This window comes from Musca autumnalis, unplaced genomic scaffold (assembly GCF_047663935.1).
Source record: "Musca autumnalis isolate F117 unplaced genomic scaffold, ASM4766393v1 scaffold_1, whole genome shotgun sequence".
Lineage (NCBI taxonomy): Eukaryota > Metazoa > Arthropoda > Insecta > Diptera > Muscidae > Musca > Musca autumnalis.
Genome location: NW_027411644.1, coordinates 320,908,097 through 320,927,906, shown reverse-complemented (window position 1 = coordinate 320,927,906; position 19,810 = coordinate 320,908,097). Strand labels below are relative to the sequence as shown.

Here is a 19,810-nt window from a genome sequence, read left to right as displayed (position 1 = left end):
TGACAACTTTAGTATATGTGAGCTTGTTCGCCCCATCCCGATTGTACACTGTAGTGATGGCAGCATGCTTGGCAATTTTGCTTCTGGAAAGATGCTAAAAGGTCATCCTCGGAAGAGTTGCCAGATTGCAACCGAGGGGGTTTCATTTTTCTCCATATGTTGTTGCCAAGAGTGTGCTAAAAAGGGATAGACCATCGTACATCCGCCCCTTGTCCTGTCGTCGAGAGGTAGTTACTAGCGACCGGACTCCTTTTAACACTTGTCAGCCATTCAAATCCTCGCCACAACTCCTTAACCGGTTTGATCTTAAAAGTGTTTATATAAATCGCTCGTCCCAGCGGTTTACAGTGGACAAATCAGTTCACATCCTTGGCAAAAATTTCAAACAGGTTTGGGACCGCCTGCGAAGGAATGGACAAGCTGTTAAAAAATTTTAAAACAATTTCAAACCAATCGGAGACGTGTCCATAAGCTGCATTTTTGAAAATTTCGTCATGAAAGGTATCTGAAGGAGTGTCCATTAGTGCGACCCAAAATAATTTTTTTTGGAACACCTACCCCATAAATGTTTTCCAATTGATCCAAAAACCTTACATATTAATTTTTTGTTGTGCCTAAAAAAACGAATCGTACAACAATTTGTGAAAATCGAATCGGATTTTGATATACCGGCCAAATATACATATTGGTGCTATTTCAAAATCCGGTACGATTTTCATAAATTTTTGTAGGATTCGTTTTTAGCCACAACAATGTACTGGTAAAGATTTTCAAACGATTAGACCATAATTGTGGCCTTTAGAGAATTTTCGGGAAAATGCACCTTTGGCCGCATACAAAGATCGCCTTCCAGATATACATCGGGTTCAAATATGGACTATATGGATCCACTCCTTCGGGTACCTCCCACACACAAATCGGAAAAAGTAGAGTTTAAGAGCTAATCTCGGATCGTTTTGAACTTGTTTTCAGCAGGTTGTCCTTGCGGCCCTCTTTACAAAGGTGCAATATTTTTCGAGGACAAGTCCATACTTCCTGCTATAATGGCTTAAAGTTCCAAGAAACCTTGACGGCACCAACTTAAATGGCAAATTCGTAAGATAACTCTCGCAGGGGTTTCTGATTGGTCCAAACCTTGCACATCGTATTATTTCATCTAGTCATGTATCAGATTGGAATATGGACTATATTGGTCCCGTCCTTCAGGTACATCCACAAAAAACTTGGGAGAAGTTCAGAAAAGTGCATCGTTTTGATTTTTTTTGCAAAAGTTCTTCTGGAGGGTCCTTCTTTCTGGGCCAAGTCCTTACATTCTGAGATAATGGTCAAAAATATCCAAAAAAAAAACTGTCGGTATCAACTGCACGGGGACGTACGTAAGATAACCCTCGAAGGGAAGAAACCGATTTACTTGTACATCGTATTATTTCTTACAGCCTCGAATTATGGCCGAATATCGACCGCATCTCTTTTGGGTACCTCCGACACAAAGCGTGGAAAGAGTGCAGTTTAAGGACTAGTCTGGTATCGTTTTTCAAATGTTGGCAACATGTTGTGTATTTGACCTTAGTTTAGAAGGTTCAATTTTGTCGGGAAGTATGGACTTCCTGAACGTCAGGACGTCAGAAGTATTGTGTTTATTTTCTTTAGGTCCGAGTGTATATCTCTACCGGCACTGCTAACTATTACCTTCTTAATTGTTTCCACCTAGCATCGGCCGATCAGCGTAACAGCAGTTCCCAGTGGACAGTTGTGATAGGGTCCCATCGATCCACATGCCTCTTTACGAAAAATTTAAGTTTCCTTTGTCATGGTAACTTAGAACTGCATTGAAAACTCGCGAAAGAAAAAGAAAAAGTTTTGGGGATATTCACTGTAACAAATAATTTATCTATTTGGGACACCCTAATGTTGGACCACGCCAAATGTTAAGATTTTCCCCACACTGAGAACCAAGAATACATTATTACAAGTAATTCTGCAGAAAAAGGTGATCAAATCTTACAAATTGCAAAAAAAGGATGGTAACCCAATATGGAGGCAGTGGTCAAAAGTGTACCGATATGACATTTCTTTATAAGGTGGTGTTCTGAGCACTGAGTTCATTATTAAAACATATTCGGTTAAACTATGTGATTGACATCTGCCGAAATAAACGATATATATGTAAATCACATAGGGAGTATACCAAATCATGGACCAATACTGACAATTTTACGCGGGTAGGTTTACTATGCAATCAGAACTCCTGGTACCCGATTCCAGCAAATTCGGTTGCAGAATGTGTTGGTATCAGTCAATTCAGAATGACCTAGGACTCCAATATTTTTGATACAGTGGTTGTGGGCCTTGGTGACCCAGTTCGATATATTATCTAGAAGTATTTTTGTCACACCTTCTCATGTAAGTGCCACCACTGGGCACTGGCACGTGTTAACATATTCCGATTGTCCTCAAACGTTGATAATCTTATAATCTAACAAAACTAGACACTGAAGGGGGGTGCCGCATAAACAAATCCGACATCGATTTTTTCCTTTTGAGTTAAAATCGGTCTAGTCTATATACAAAATTGTTTCTAGTGTTTTGATAGACGAGGTCCTCATTGCCACGCAGATGCTTAGCAGCACATTCTTTGTCGTAGGTTGACCAACATCTGTGTGCTTTGTTTGATCTTTCCATTTGAGTTACCTATCCTATTTTGAAGCCGTTTCGATCCTTCTACAAAGTATACTTGGATTCTTTTCTCTTAGAAATATTATAACGTCATCTGCGTAACAGGTGGGTAGTAACCCACAGGAGAGGTGATAATATTCCCCCTTTATTGTTCCTAGGCCAACTTTGTCTCTTATGGTTACGTCATAGCCCGTAGCTTATCAAGCTATTAACTATCGTTTGGTTTATTCAGATCTTGAGAATTGGGGTCATCTGAAACTCGCCTAATGATTTTATCAGAGTTTCAGTTGGAACGTTGTTGGAAGCGCCTTCAGTGTTTATTCAGAGTTATCTAGGGTTATTTTTATATGTAAATGTTTTCATGTACGGTACTTCGCTTTTCAGGTATTTCGAAGGGTTTTGTTATATTTATACCCTCAGCCTTTAGGCTAGGAAGGGTATGTACACTAGGGTTATGACTTTTTTACAACCTCATATCCCTGTATCATAGCGTGATGAGTTTTGCCATAAGATTACATAAAATCTTAATTATAAGGTGATTCGGTGAAAAAACCTCACGCACAAAATGATTTTAAAATTCGAATTTATCAAAATTATGGACAATTTTTTGAAGTCACTGAAAACAGATATATAATTGAAAATAAACTTTAGAGCCACATGAGATAATTAAAATGACATAAAATTTATTTCTCACTTCAATTCTGAGAATCGTAAAAATGTCGTAAACGCTTTTATTCAAAAATAGAATTTTTTAACAAAAAACCAAAAATTTAAAATTTTTTCAAAGTGACTTTTTTCGCGACTTTTTAATATTTGAATGAAATAAATGTTATTATAGTTATTAGTAGACTTATATTTATTCATTCGTGCAACAAAAAATAATTTTTTGAAAAAAAAATTTTTTTCATTTCATATATTTTTTCAAAAAATTATTTTTTTTTAAATCGATTTGTGCGTGAACTTTTTTTATATTTCAATGGAATAAACGATAGCATAGTGCTTAATAGGCAAAAGTTCATTCATCCCTGCTACAGGAAATCATTTTTGAGGAAAAATGTCAAAAAGTCATAACCCTAATGTACACTTTGATACGACCAAAAATGAGCCTCATCGAAATAACGGTTTTAGACCCCAAGTATGTTTGAACGAAATTCGTTTCAGACAATTTGGAGTCGATTTAGCCATGTCCGTCCGTCTGTCTGTCTGTCGAAACTTATTTTAAGATCGAAGATGGGTCATATCGGTCCACTCCTTAGGGTAAATTCCCCACAAAAGGTCAAAATTTGTCTGTAAAATGGTTTGAACTATAACTCTCGAAGGGCACAATCGATTTGGTCCTAACGTTGCACATCGTATTATTCCTTCTATATATAGATCGGGTTGGCATATGGGCTATATCGGTCTACTCCTTCGGGTACCTCCCACACAAAATTCGTTTAAAGTAAAGTTTAAGAGCTGCTCTCAGATCGTTTTGAAATTAGTTTCAGTAAGTTGTCCCTGCGGTTTCCTTTACGATGGTAAAATTTTTTTTCTTGCGCAAGTCCTTACTTCCTGACATATTGGCTTAAAAGTTCCAAGAAACCCTGACGGCACCAATCAAAATGGCAAATCCGCAAGTAATTCTCGCAGGGAGTTTGTGATTGGTGCAGACTTTGCACATCATATTATGTTATCCAGTCATGTATTAGGTTGGCATATGGGCTATATCCGTCCACTCCTTCGGGTACCTCCCACACAAAATTCCAAAAAAGTGAAGTTCAGGAGCTCCTCTCGCATCGTTTTGATTTTTTTCAGTAGGTTGTTCTAGCAGTCTCATATTCAAGGGTACAATTTTTTCCGGAGTGATTCAATACTTCCTGAGATAATGACCTAAAAGCTCCAAAATACCGCCGGCATATACTAAAATGGCTATTTTGCAAGATAACTCTTAAACTTTTTCAAAAATTTCTTCCAAACTTTGTTTAACGTAATTTAATATTTCGAGTCCTTTATGAAGAAGTTTGTTTACTAAAAATATCTGGTATATGTCAATGATTTGGTATATTGTTCAGTGGCTGAGGGTATATCTGACCCTCTTTCTTACTTGACTGATACTTTCTTACTTGTTTCAATCTTAATCAGCTGAAAATTTTCACTTAATCCATTCGTGGACAGAAAATTACGCTCCAAAAATTGTCAAGATATGTACGAGTACGAAAATTAACTGAAGGGTCTCTGCGGCGAGATCTGAAGCTATAGGCTGTTGCCTACCACAATTTTTCCACTGACAATATTAAAATAGCAAGCTGCAGTGGGATTCTGTAACTCATTTTTGAGTTACCGACAAAAGTCGGTAAAATTATGAATGAAAAGTATAAATAAAAGTTGACGACACTGTTGCTATCGGTAGGAATTAGCAACAATTTTATTTTGGTTGTTAACTTACCGAAAATTTTCGTTAATTACCGAAGTCATAAGCATTTTAATTTACCTATTTTTGTCGGTAACTCAAAAAAATAAATTACAGACTTCCACTACTGATATTTTATTTTACTTCGTTAACATCCGTTTATATTCATCTTGAAAAATATACATATCTGAATTAGGGAATTTCCCAACAGTGCATGTTGGTAAATTATTAATATGTAAATTCCCCTGTATTATGTATTCCCTAGGTATACTTTTTTCATTTATCTTTACCAAATATTTTATTCGTTCTTTTCAATAAAACAACTATATTATTTTGTCAGAACAAACTTCAACTTTAATATTACCTTGTATGAACAAATAAATACATGTGCATGTATGTAAATACTTGTCAAATGGTAGCACGACAACACACACAGTACTGCTCGTAATAATTTATAATTGCAAAGTTTGCAAAATATTCAACAATAACCGCAGTCAAAATGCAATAAAGTTAATAAAGGCACGCATACTTCATCCAGATGATATCCGCAGATATGTATTACGTTGGCAATAACAAGCGTGTGGTTTTATAAAATTGCATTATTTTTTCAACGGCATGGATTTATGAAGCCTACGTTAGGGTGGATTCTTAAAGAGGCTTAAGTGAGAAATAAATGTTTAAGGGGGAATGGCAAATATTTGCAATTTTTAAATTTCTAAAAAAATCATTGGCTTTATAAATGATGAATTTCACCAATTTTAACCGGTCAAGGGTAGATTATTTATTTTCTTTCATTTAAATCAAAGCCAGTTTTTAAATCTAAATGACACCAGATTTGAAAATATTATGTAGGTGTTCGGTTCATATTTAAAGTTAAGGCCTTAACGTTAATCTATCGCCAAAGCTTCAAATATTAACTAACCAAATTTCATTACGAAAAATGTGGGGAGGCTTGCAGCACCAGTTGTTTAAAATGCAATAACTGCTAAATATATTCGAATCAAAGGTAGTTTTCTTTAAATACCTTTTTAAATAATAATAATAAACCTCCCTCCATTACTTGAGACTACACAAAAATATAAATGACTATGTATGTCTCCGCCCCTATTTCGTTCAATATAAACGAATAAACACTCGGTTCTAACCTAATTTCCATGAAAGCTGATTAAATATAGTTTGTGGTCGGTTTACATTTAATATAATCTTATGCATATGCATTGAATATGAATAAAAGTACATATATTACATACATATGTAAGAGAGTAGTCGTGTCGTTGTCGTCGTGAATGCATTCACATTGAATTGTAAACATGTTTTACTACTTTTACTTATTTTTCTCCCTCCATTGCAAATGTTGGGTTGAAGGATTTTCCACTTTTCACGGCAAAGCAATGAATAAAATGAAAAACACGCACTGACACCAGCTCACCAGCCACATAGACACAACCGCACACACTCACTTCTACATTTGCTTGTTAAATTCTGAAAAGATATGCATATAAAATGTTTTTAAAATCAATTACACTTGAAGAAATGTGTTACTCAAAACTAAATTCAAGGTGAACGATGATGTTAATGAATATTCTTCTTTGAAAAACACACACACACAAACACTAGACCACTCACTCTTTGTTAGTCAATTGTATTCTTGTTTATGCAAATGATGTCGTGCGTGAAATGCTGTTGCAGTAACTGCATAAAAATATATTAACTGTACATTATGACCAACATGATGTACACATGGTACTTCATGCTAAACAAATTCACATTACCATTCAGTGTTGTTGACATTGATGATGTTATAACTAATTAGTATAGTGGTATATAATATCATTTGGTGGTATTCCAAATATAGTTTGTTACAAATTATTTTCATTATGGTATATTATTTTTCAAGACCATGATTTAATAATGTCTATCATAAACATAATAGCCAGAAAAAAAGAAGTTAATACTCAGCCAGCATTTTTTGAAATTTTAATCAAAGACTCCTCTATGTGATTTTTGAAAAAAAAAAAACAAGTAAAAAAGATATATACCCAATGTGAAGTGAAACTTTCACCTACGGACAGATCGAATGTATTTAAGGTATATTCAGAATTTTGTGGCCCTTTTTGGACATTTGAACTTGCCGACAAAGATGTGGATTAGGAATTAACTGCACTAAGACACAAATGTTGAACCTTAGGGAGGACCGGTATGGGCCAATTTAGAAGTTAAACTAAATTTTGACAAAATATTAGGAGATACAAAGTTTGGACCAAATTGGTTGCACCATTCAAGTGATATCGTCCTAGAATTTTAGTGACATTTGGTATTGCCCCATGAAAATAAGTTTGGATATAATATGACGAAGACCAAATCGGTTGAACAGTTCGAGAGTTATCGTACACATATGGTGATATCGGAGTTTTTTTACACCTTTCGGGTTGTTTTCCCAAGAAATATGGACTTGCCCCTGAAAAAACTTTTACCGTAGTAATGGAGGTAGCGAATGCAAATCGCTTCAACAAAAATCAAGGTGATTCGAAAGCAGGTCTTAAAGTGAACTTATCCGAAATTTTGTGTGAGAGGTACCAGAAGGAGTAGACAAATATAGTCCATATTCGAACCAAATATAATCCATATTCGAACCTAAGCTATAGCTGGAAGATATATTAGGAAGTATGGACTACATCGGTCACTCTCTTCAAGAGTTATAGTGCGCACAATTTTTCCGAACATTTTTGAACTTTTGTGGGGGAGGTTCCTGAAGGAGTGGACCGATATGGCTTATCTTCAAACTTAAACTAAGTTTGCACAAAATGCTACGAAGGCCAAATTTTGGACCGAATCGGCAGATCCGTTCGAGAGTTATCTTGCGCTCCATCCACTACACACGGTGTCATAGTGGCTTTTTGCATCTTTCAGGCTATTTTCTCAGGAAGTATGAATTTGCCCCTTATGAAACTTGTACCGTCGTATGGGGGCAGTGAATACAAGTTGTTGCAATAAAAACCAATTCGATTCGAGAGCAGGTCCTAATCTGAACTTATCCGAAAGGAGTGGACTGATTGAGTCCATAGTGAAACCTCATCTAACTCTGTTAGAAAATTCACGATGTGCACAGTATGGATCAAATCGGTTACTTACTTCAAGAGTTATCGTGCGCACAAGTTTTCCGAACATTTTCGTCCGATCATTTTTCACAACTTTCGACGTAGATAAACAGCAAGAGTACATCGATCAATAGTACACAGAAAAAAATATTTAAAGAATTTGTACATACAGTATCGGCCAAAACTAAAGCACCCCCTCAGTAAATTTTTTTGAAATGATAATTTTTTTATGAAAACTAAATTATAAATTTATTTTTTATTTTTCTTTTTATTTATTTATATGTTTATAATTGAAAAATACAAAAATAAGGAGATCAGAATTTAATAAACAAAAGTTAAAATTCAAAAAAACATTTTAGGTCGCAAATATAAGCGGACAAAACTAAAGCACCCCCCAATTTGAGGTACAACAAAAACTATTGAAATCAATATTTCGTTGCGTATCCTCTATTCTGAATGACACAATCACATCTTTTTGGTATAGAAGATTCTAAATTATTAATTACTGCAGGCGAAATAATTGATTTTCGGAAAATTTAGCTTAAATCCTCAAAATACTGAAAATCGGAAGGTACCGTTATATGGAGGCTATACCCAAACGTGGACCCAGGTCCACGATTTTTGGTGGATATGCTTTGTGACCACTAAGAACCCTAAGTACCAAATTACAGCTAATTTAGTAGGAAAATGTGGCTTAAATATCCAAAATACCGAAGATCGGAAGGTACCGCTATAAGGGGGCTATACCAAAACATTAGCCGATATTGTTCATATTCATCCAAACATGATGCTTCAGCATCCACTAGTCAAATACAATACGCTAACGTTTAAAAATTAGCAAAAGAACGAATTGCAGAAGAACGATAGACGCCGGCATATTCAGTCGACGACCAGCAAAAAAAAAAACATCTCATATCGACTAAAAATGAAGGAGCCAGACTGGCATTCGCCAAGACCCATTTGAACTGTTTTCCGATGAATCTATGTTTAATTTAAAGTATTCAGATGGTAAATGGCTTGGACCAAATGGGCAACCGTTAAATCCTAAATATTGCAAAGGCGCTGTAAAACATGGAGGCGGAAGGTTTTTTGCTGGTCGTCGACTGAATAAGCTGGCGTCTACCGTTCTTTTGCAATTCGTTCTTCTGCTAATTTTTAAACCTAAGGAATTTAATATTTGATCAGAGAATGCTGTAGCATCATTTTTGGATGAATATGAACAATATCGGCTAATGTTTTGGTATAGCCGCTTATAGCGGTACCTTCCGATCTTCGGTATTTTGGATATTTAAGCCACATTTTCCTACTAAATTAGCTGTAATTTGGTACTTAGGGTTCTTAGTGGTCACAAAACATATCCACCAAAAATCGTGGACCTGGGTCCACGTTTGGGTATAGCCTCCATATAACGGTACCTTCCGATTTTCAGTATTTTGAGGATTTAAGCTAAATTTTCCGAAAACCGATTATTTCGCCTGCAATAATTAATAATTTAGTATCCTTTATGCCTAAAAGATGTGATTGTGTCATCCAGAATGGAGGATAAGCAACGAAATATTGATTTCAATAGTTTTTGCTGTACCTCAAATGGGGGGGTGCTTTAGTTTTGTCCGCTTATATTTGCGACCTAAAATGTTTTTTGAATTTTAACTTTTGTTTATTAAATTCTGATCTCCTTATTTTTGTATTTTTCAATTATAAAGATATAAATAAATAAAAAGAAAAATAAAAAATAAATTTATAATTTAGTTTTCATAAAAAAATTATCATTTCAAAAAAATTTACTGAGGGGGTGCTTTAGTTTTGGCCGATACTGTATTTTCGTTCGTGATGTAGTTTTTTCATACTGTACAGGTACCTCACATAAGATGTGCAGTTCTTATTTTCATCCGAAATCCACTATTTTTTCAAAAATATGTAAGATTTTCATGAGATGCAATATCACTTTCCTTTTTTACCCTATATTCCACTATTTGCTCTCATATTTCCCCTCTTGTTTGGTAAATGCTCTCAACTTTGTTCTCGTTTTCTTTTGAATGGTCTCGTCGTCTCACCATCACGTTGAGACTATATCAGTGTTAATCACCACTGGGCTCGCGAGCCGTGTCTATGTGAACACACACAATCTAAATTATGGTGAGTTTCAACGATACTCTCACCACCGATCATCTTCTTTGTTTTAGCAATGAATTAACGCACACGATGTTTATATAGAGCAGAATTCGGCACTTCTTTACTCGCGAGCAAGCAAAGAAAGCTTCTCTCTCCACTCACTAATTGAAAAACCATGCACTGACAACAGTAATTGCTCAAATTGCTGTTGTTGTGTGCGGAATGCTGATCTAGAGCAGACGTGACCAAAAAGAGAACAGCCCAAAATGTGAATGTATTCAAACTATTGGCAACTTATGACTGTGTGTTAGTGTGTTTTTATGCACGCACGCTACAAAACAAAAACAAATCAAAACATTATCTCTTTTTCGTACGCTCTTTCTATGCATTCGGGTCGTATGTGTGTAAATTGCCGAAAAACGTCGGCACCGCTGTGTCAAAGAAGAACACATTTGATCTAGAGGGGGATAGATAATCTCTTGTGTGTGCCCAACACAAACGGAGCGGTTGCATTTGTAGTTTTTGGTGAACACTGGACTATATCAACAAACCACACCACACACATACACACCACAACAACATATATATAATACCACTGTAGGTCGCAACAATTTTGTTGTTGGTTAACTGACAAACCAAACAACTACAGCACATTTGGTGTCGAAAAAATAAAGTGTTTGGCTGTATAATTCGCAACTACAAATTTTTAATTTCTTTAATATAAAGGCAACATCTAATATCTCAACCTAGTGCTGATAGACCCAACATGTATGTACATATGGTTCGTATTGTTCTGCTATGTTCACAAGACTATAACAACTACAGTGAAAATCCATTAGAAGAAACAGTAAATTACAATAATACAAAATAAAAGCATTAATTAATAAAAAGCAGCAAAATTTGTCTCTGGTTTGGTTGGTGGTGTGTGGTGGTTGTTAGTCAATACATACTAACAAAAACAACAACTCGCCAAATAATTGTTTTTCGATCTCTCAGAAAAAACAGTATTTTTTGCTTTATGAAAGGCGTTCATGAAATGCAGAAATTTGAACTTTGGCAAGACTTTATGAACACTATTCCTGAAATGCAGTAATTATTTTTTTCTGTGTATGTCGTTAAAGGACCATCATATAGCATTTGAAAAACTGATTTAAAGAATTCAATCGTGGCCGACACTCGCAAAATGGGTCATCTGCCGTACAGCCCTGACTTGGAACCCAATGACTTCATTTAATTCCCATACATCAAGAAAAAAGCCGTGGTCAAGGATTTTCAGAAGATGCTGTTGAAACGTTCAGAAACCATGTTTTGTAGGTGTCTCAATCGGAGTGGAAAAAGTGGTTTGAGCGCATGAAAATGTGTACAAATCATGCTGGACACATTTCCTACAACAACAGGATTTTGGTAGTAATTCGAACAAATTTCTATTTGAATCGGATAATATTTAGGGATCGGAATGGGCAAAAACTTATTTGGGGAAAAATTCAACGTTTTGTTTTTCAAAGCGAATATTTCAGCTTCTATAAGGGCCAAAAGCAAAACCTGACAAAAAAAGTTCGTAGGTGCTCAAACAACGAAGATATCACAATAGTCGCAAATAAAATCCAACTTTTAATTTTTTCGATTTTAGTTATAATGACGAATAGCACAGCTTTGGTTGGGGACTTTCCAAAAGCAAAGCCTAACTATGAAAGTAGAAAATCTCATCATTACAATGATGACGTAGGTGACCAAATGATGACGTTGGGGACCTTCCAAAAGCAAGGCCTGGCTATAAAATAGAAAATTCTCCTCGGAATTTCATCCACCGAAACCGCGGCCAGCCTGCAGCCGTCCCAGAGTTCACCAGCACCCTCTATTATCTGGATAAGAAAGTCTCTCGACTCCTCATCCTGACAATAGAGGATTTTGATGCCTCTTTGGACAACCGCCCTGCCGAAGCCGGTCTTCCCGGCGTCTACCTCGTCGGAGGTAATGGTCCTCTTAAGGAGGCTTTCTACTGCGAGCTAGTGTGAATCGCTGATCCTCCATCAAGGTCAGCTTTACCGATGATCGCCACTCGGAGATTCTCCGGAGCAATCATCCCTTCTGAGCTCGCTGTCTTCGGTGTCATGTCACCAGAAGGCTTCCCCGGTTGAGCCCTTTCAGCCTTCTTATGACCGGTCCCCTGTGCGTAAAAGTCCATGTGGCTGTTCAGTCGACGATCCACCGCCCTCTTCGCCAGAGGATGCGGATCTTCAGGAGACATAACCCTCTTAACGCATTCCTGCGCAGATGTCTTCGAATGTCCGCCCTGTTTTGAGGTCGATGGTCCATCTCCCGCAACTTTCCCATGGCTCCTCACAGTGTTACCACTGCTCTTCACTCCAGAAGGATGAGGTTCATTAGGTGCAGACGACTTTACAATGGTATGTTGCACAGTCGTCGCCTTTGATCGATATACACCTTTCTTTACCGCGGCAGGTCCGGTAGCAGCCACCGACGAGACAGTCGAGATAGGCGGTACCTTTAGCGGCAGTCTTGCTTGTGGCTGCAACTTTTCGGGAGAGATCAAACCAGTGTTTCCCTTACGTTCCGTCATCTTCGGGGCCAATGGAGCTGGGCTGCCCGATCCTACCGCGGTCATCAAAGATGTCGGCAAAGGATTTGAGCAGTTCGGCAACATTGGATTTGTTTGTTTCCCCGTAGAGGTTGCCTTTGTCACAGCCGCTGGGCTGGAAACTACAGCCTTTACAGGGGTCGGAATTTGATCGATTGGAAGGAAGATCTTCTCAATGTGAGGGTATTTCCTCTCGAAACGCCTCACATATTGGATCTTCAATCCAATCTCCCTAAATTCCAACTGAGTCACCTCGGAGGGGTCTTTGCCAATGAATCTTTGGAAGTAGAAGACGGCTCTACGGTAGTTATACCTGTCTTTTTTCTGCCTATACCTGTTAGTTTTGGTAGAGGGGGACAAGGGGAGGCCGTCGTCGAATCCTCCTCCACAACCTCTTCCACCAAAGCAACTTGCCTGCATAGGGAAGGCTTGTCGAAACCGACCGACAATTCAGCCCCTGAGGGAGCAGGATCCCCGACCGTGAGGTTGGAGCTCTCCAAGGCACAAGAGGGAGCTACGTTGGACCACTAAGATGGGATAACTGTGACTGAGTTGGAGGGTCTCACTATCCCTCAGAAGCTCGAGCAACTCCCTGCTCTGCTGGTTAATGGCGTCACTGACATTGTCCAATGTCGTCGCTTTGTCGTCCCCGCCCAGGGATTGGGTCGTACTAGCACAAAGTGCATCGTTGTCATTGCATTGGTCGATATCGAGGGTAAATTGGAATTGGGGGGTTTGAAGTTTTCAAAATGTTTTTACATGAGAAAAAGGGTTTATGGGGGAACTAAGGACAGTCATGGCATAGCCCTCCACTACCATGACTAGGTCTGAACTACTCGCTGAGGTGCCCAGGTATCAAGCGAGGATCCTTTCGAATACAGTTGGCACGCTAACAGCAAACCTTGTAACACCGATAGGCACGAGGTCGCTTAACATCCCGGTGTTAGGGGATCGTCCTTGAGGTTGAAGATCAGTAACCTGGAATAACCTTTGGTCGTACACAGCTTCCTATAAGTCAGGACAATGTACTTGGAAGCAGAATATGCCTTAGAAGTACGTTGCCTAGACAAAAAGAGAAAAAGCGCACTTAAGCCCCCACATCGCTTCAAGATTGTTATCCCCGGTGGGGGAGCGATAGATGGTAAGATGGGATATATAGGTCCACATTTGGTATATAGCGATTTAAGGTACTTTGAGGATTTTATCTACATTTTTTGACTAAACTAGCTGAAATTTGACGTTAGAGCTTCTTAATGGTCTAAAAACTTCTTCACTACAAATTATCAACATAGGTCCACATATTGTTATAGCCCCCATATAACCATACCTCCCGATTTTAGCTACATTTTCCTCTTAAATTTGGCACTTGGAGTTTCAAAAGATTTCAAAAAACTTCTGCACCAAAAATATTGAAGATAGCTCAACCTTTTGGTGTAGGTCCTATATAACGGTACCTCCAGATTTAAGGTATTTTGAGGCTTTTAGCTCCATTTGAGGTTCCCAATGACGAAAAAGCTTCACTACTAAAAATTGCCAAGATAGGTCCACATTTTGGTATTGCCCCCATATAACGTTACCGCCCGATTTCAATTATTTTGATGTTTTTAGCTACATTTGCAGGCCAAATTAGCTATAATTTGTCATTTAGGGTTCCAAGTGATCAAGAAACTTCTCCAATAAAAATTATATACATAGGTCCACGTTTTATTGTAGCCCCCATATAACGGTACCGACCAACCGATCAGAGTATTTAATGATGGAGGGTATAAAAAGTTCGGCCCGGCCGAACTTACCGCTTTTTTACTTGTTTGGTAATGATTATTTTGCTGACAATGTAAATGTCAAATATAAGTTTATATGTAAATTACGGTCTCTTTTTCTCACGGCCACCGAAGGAACCACATCTCAGCTTTTGTCTATCCCCGCTAAGGTAATCATTAGCCCCACTCCGATGGCTTTTGTAGTGATTGTACTAACTCTGGTAATGACGTGTCTACTTTCTCTCTACCAAGTTTTAAAGTTTTCCCCCAGTACCAAAAAGTGCCCTGTAACTTTCTTAACCGAGTAATCGTGCCGGTAATTTGGTCACTCTTTTCATCTCTATTTGACGGGATTATAACAGCGTAAGCAGTTGACTAAACAATGCTTTTATTTTTGTCCCATATTCCCCGAATAGGGGTATACATTCTGATACACATTGTTGTCCTGTGGGGAATATTTTACACAAAATGATAAAACAAAAGAAAAAACGAAATAATCACAATAATGTAGTTTTAAATATTTATGCAATCTAATCCATCGGTATTGTGTATATGCCGTATAGAAACTCAAAATGAAAATCCACTGAGAGATTATTAGAGATACATACTCGTATGTATGTTCTATGTACGTTGTTGTGTATTAATGCCATCAAATTGCTATATTTTGCTCAAAATTCATTGTTATTACAAAAAAATAAATACAGTCGGTTCTACATAAATGTAATGTGTAAACATATATTTTTAAACTAAATTATAGTACGTTATAGTACGTTTATATATATCCGAAAAAAAACCGGTTTTTTGGACACACTAGAATTAAGATTGCTATTAGGGTATTAGGGTATGGGTACGAAAAGTACTAAATGGCACTCAAATTGGTACAATTTGGATATTAGTGAAAGGATAAAGCTCGATTCATGAATCTTGGAATTAAGATTACTGTGGGAGTGTAGGATTGAGGATGTTTTGGAAATTCTACTTATGGGTGCGAAGCGTACTAAATGGTTCTAAATTTGGTACAATTTGGATTTGGATAGAGCTGGAATCCTGAAATTTGGAATTAATAGTACGTTTATATATAACTGGATTTAACAAACACACTGGGTTTAAAAGTCAATTCCATTGCTTATATTTCAAATAAATCCTCAAAAAGAATGGACTTATGGCCTTATGTTTAAGTAAAAAACGAAATATTGAGTACAAAACGAAATAAATTCGTATTTTTATCTTAATCATACTTGAACGAATCTGCCCGGTAAACATACATATACATATGTACATATAGCACAAACTATAAATCAGTAGAGTGGAGCGACATTTTCACGGAAGCGTGCAATTTTAATACAAATTTTGTACTCAACAAATTAAGCAAAGGACCAACTCGGTTTTCGTTTTTCCAATGAAAGTCATTTTAATGGAAAATGCTCTCAAAAATTGATTTTCAGAATCTTCTTAGTTAACTCATTATTATGTTTAAAAACTTTTTTCTAAATTAAATCGACTTTAAACCATTTTAGAAATTGGATAGGCTATTCTATGAAATATATATCTTTTGAGTACCATATTACATATCCACATTTGTCTGTACTGTGATTTTGTTTTTCCCAAAAAAGAAAGCAAAACAAAGTAAACGAAGAAAAATAATCCTGAGCTGTATTGCCATTTTATTTTTGGGGCATTAAATGACGTCTTTAATGCCATCATTTTGTCTCTCGTTTTTTTGTGTTCAATTTACGTCTAAGCATTCCTTTTATCTTTGATTCCTTTCTTTTTTTGTTTTTTCCTAATGCTCTTACCTTGTTAAATGTGTTTAAATATTTACTGACTGTCTTTTTTCTTGTATGTGTGTCATTTTTTTCAGAGGAGGATTACGATGCTTTTTGTTTGGCTTATATGTTTACCTATAGGGATTTTGAGATGGGAACACTGGGATTGGCCTGGACAGGTGATTTGAAGAATGCCGGTGGTGTATGTGAAAAGAATGGGGTAAGTACGATAATAATTACGATACGATAGAAATATAAATTCTAACAATGATTCCTAAATACGAACTGTGAAGGTTGTACATTATTTTGTGTAATAAAATTTGAAGATCAGCCATTTAAAATTTCAAAGTGCTTATCATGAAAGAAAATCCTGTAGGTCAAATCCCAAAGTTTGCAAATTTACTTGTCAAATTTAAACTAAAGTTATCACGTTCTATATCCTTTCTAAACACTTTTAACATCGCCTTTGTTGTGCAAACTTTAAAGTTTAGTATTCTCCCCATCAATTCCAAATATCCGTTCACTTTAAATTACCCTCGCAATTTAATAAAAATTATTTTTCATTATTGTTGGACGGGCCGATCGTAAAAAGAGAAACCCATAAAATTGCACATGAAAAACTTCAGCAATTTTATTATGAACTTGAAAATTCATTATGACCTTTTTGCTAACGGAAAACACACATTCGAATACTAACGTTGTGACACCATTAAGGAGGCGTGTGTGTGAGATTAAACAATAACAACGACAACAAGAACAAGAACAAAACTTGCCAACAAAATGGCTATATAGCAAAGCATTAACACAGCAAGCCATGGCCATAACAACAACAGGACGAAATGGACAAAATGGTTCACACACACACTCATACCCTGTCAAACAAAAAAAAAGAACATGAAGTGACATAAACCCCAAAAATAAAAACAACCAGAATACAACCACCTCCGATGGCAGTTTTCGCAAAACAACAATACATGTCTTCATTTTATTCATTTCCGACATGTTCGCGTATAAATTTCATACTCACTCTGTCTCACTGGATGGTGTTGATTCACAAATGTTTAAATGTAAGCTGTGTGTGTGTGTTTGTTGGTTGGGTGTTTGAGTTGAAAAGGATCCTGTAGTCAGCATTTACAGTAAAAAATACAACAACAAAAAAGCATTCAGCATTCGCCACCGTACCATTCGTTAACTAAAAATCGCCCATTCTCACACCCAGCCAGCCATCATCTACTAACACCAATACATAGTTGTGCATTTTGTTAAGGATCAAAAGACTGGCAAAAAGGTTGACCGGTAATGGAACATACAATTGAACCAAAAACAAACAAAAAAACGACGTAGAGTTTTTCTTTTGTGTTCATTTCCACAACAACACAAATCCACACTCTTCTACACTCCAATATTCTGAAAGCTATACAAAAAGCCAAAGCTAAAGCATTGTTGAATTACATTTATTATCGTGTTTTAACATAATATTCACTGGTACCATACTCCATACATACATACATCGTCGAAGTCTACACAATGAAAGACAAGCCTTTACTGGGCACTGAGAAATTTATGCTGGTTTTTATGTCATTCCCCAAAGAATGCAGTTTTTTGTTGACTTACTAAATTAAATGTTGAAATTATTTGATTTGAAAAATATATAAAAAAAATTTAAAAATGGACTACATATGGACGTGGTTCGTCATTGACTTGCTCTGTAAATTAATTTCCAATATTTCGTAAAGCTTTAATTTAAAAAGTGAGGAAAGTGAATCAAAGAAAAGTTTTACATTCATTTTCGTTCTATTTTCTAACCAAACTGGCTTATTTTTTGTCCCTTTGCATTATAGCCGGCATACAAAGCAATTCCAAAATTCCAAAAATTTCAAAAAAAAATTATTTAAATCCATCGTACTTTAGAATCTATGTTGGACTAGAACGGCTTTTTTTTTTTTTTTTTTGATCCAAAACCCTTATATTTGACATTTTATGACGATCGTTTAACATTAACCCATTAATGCCAAGAAAATTTGCCTGAAATTTGATACCCGTGGTCACATTATATCTCTAAGTATAAAACTGTAATTCTACATATTTTTGATCTAAAACATAATTAAGATATATTTCTGCCGTTAACACCCGTTAAAGGTAGTGAGCTAACATGTGTCGCGCGTTCTCCCATAAGAATGTTAAAAACTTCGATTTGGGCGTCGGGTTAGTAACCCTCCCCTAGAAAAAACAGCCTGCTATGAAAAAACGAAAGAAAAGAAAAACAAATCCCTCAAAAGTTGACGACCCCCGCAAACGTTTTAAGGACCATGAACTGCGAATCTGCACCTGGAAGGTGCAGTTTACGCATTGGCAGTTGTACTTGAAAAGTACAAGGCCGACATTACTGCCATACAGGTAATACGATGCAACGGAAAAGGCGTCACAACAACACCTAAAGGTGACGCACTGTATTATAGCTGCCATGATACAAAACATGAGTTTGGTTGCGGATTTGTTGTTGGTCGGAAGTTAAAACATCTAGTCTCCAGCTTCACCCCAGTGAATAAAAGACTCGCTGCAATTCGATTAAAAGCTAAATTCGTCAACATCAGCTTTATTTGCGCTCATGCTCCCACAGAAGACAAGGACGAACAGACCAAAGATATATTTTACGAGCGCTTAGAAGAAACTTATGGCCTGCCCTGCCCATGAAATTAAAATTATACTAGGCGATTTTAATGCCAAAATTGGAAAGGAGAATATCTTTGGCCCAACAGACGGGAAATTCAGTCTCCACATTGAAACATCTGACAATGGTTTGAGGCTGATAGACTTTGCAGCTGCAAGAACCATGGTAGTCAGATTTAAGCATCTCGATATTCATAAGGGCACCTGAACAAGAAATCAAATTGATTACGTTGTGATAGATGGAAGACATGCATCAAGCGTGTTGGATGTACGATCGTTCCGAGGCGCAAACATTGATTCGGACCACTACCTTGTTGCAGCAAAGGTACGTACCAGATTAAATGTAGCAATCAAAGTGCGAACAGCCACAACACGAAAGTTGGACATCGGTAAGCTGCAATCACAACAGATAGTCACAGCATATACCACTCAACTGGCCCAACTGCTTAATCAAAGCACTCCTCGTCCCGATAACATATCGGCGCAATGACAAAGCATTGCCCACTCCATGCAAACAGCCGCAAAATCCATACTTGGATACCAGAGACCTCCACCAAGGAATCCATGGTGCGATCAGGGGTGCCGTGCTGCCACCGAAGAGAAAAATGCGGCATATAGGGCTACTTTACAATCCGTAGCAACGCGTAGCACACGAGAGAGATACAGGGAGAAAAGGAGAGAGGAGAAACGTCTTGTCCTCAGGAAAAAGAGAGAGATGGAAAAGCGGGAGTGTGAACAAA

At 37.0% G+C, this 19,810-nt stretch overlaps 1 protein-coding gene across 1 annotated transcript in view; it reads left to right on the top strand.

The window, feature by feature from the left end:
• The window catches only part of Kul (Kuzbanian-like), a 614,198-nt gene that overhangs the window by 542,082 nt on the left and 52,306 nt on the right, over positions 1-19,810 (top strand). Inside the window, exon 9 of the mRNA XM_073962521.1 lies at positions 16,496-16,620. Within this exon, the coding sequence (XP_073818622.1) occupies positions 16,496-16,620 (125 nt within the window). The remainder of the gene's footprint in view (positions 1-16,495; positions 16,621-19,810) is intronic.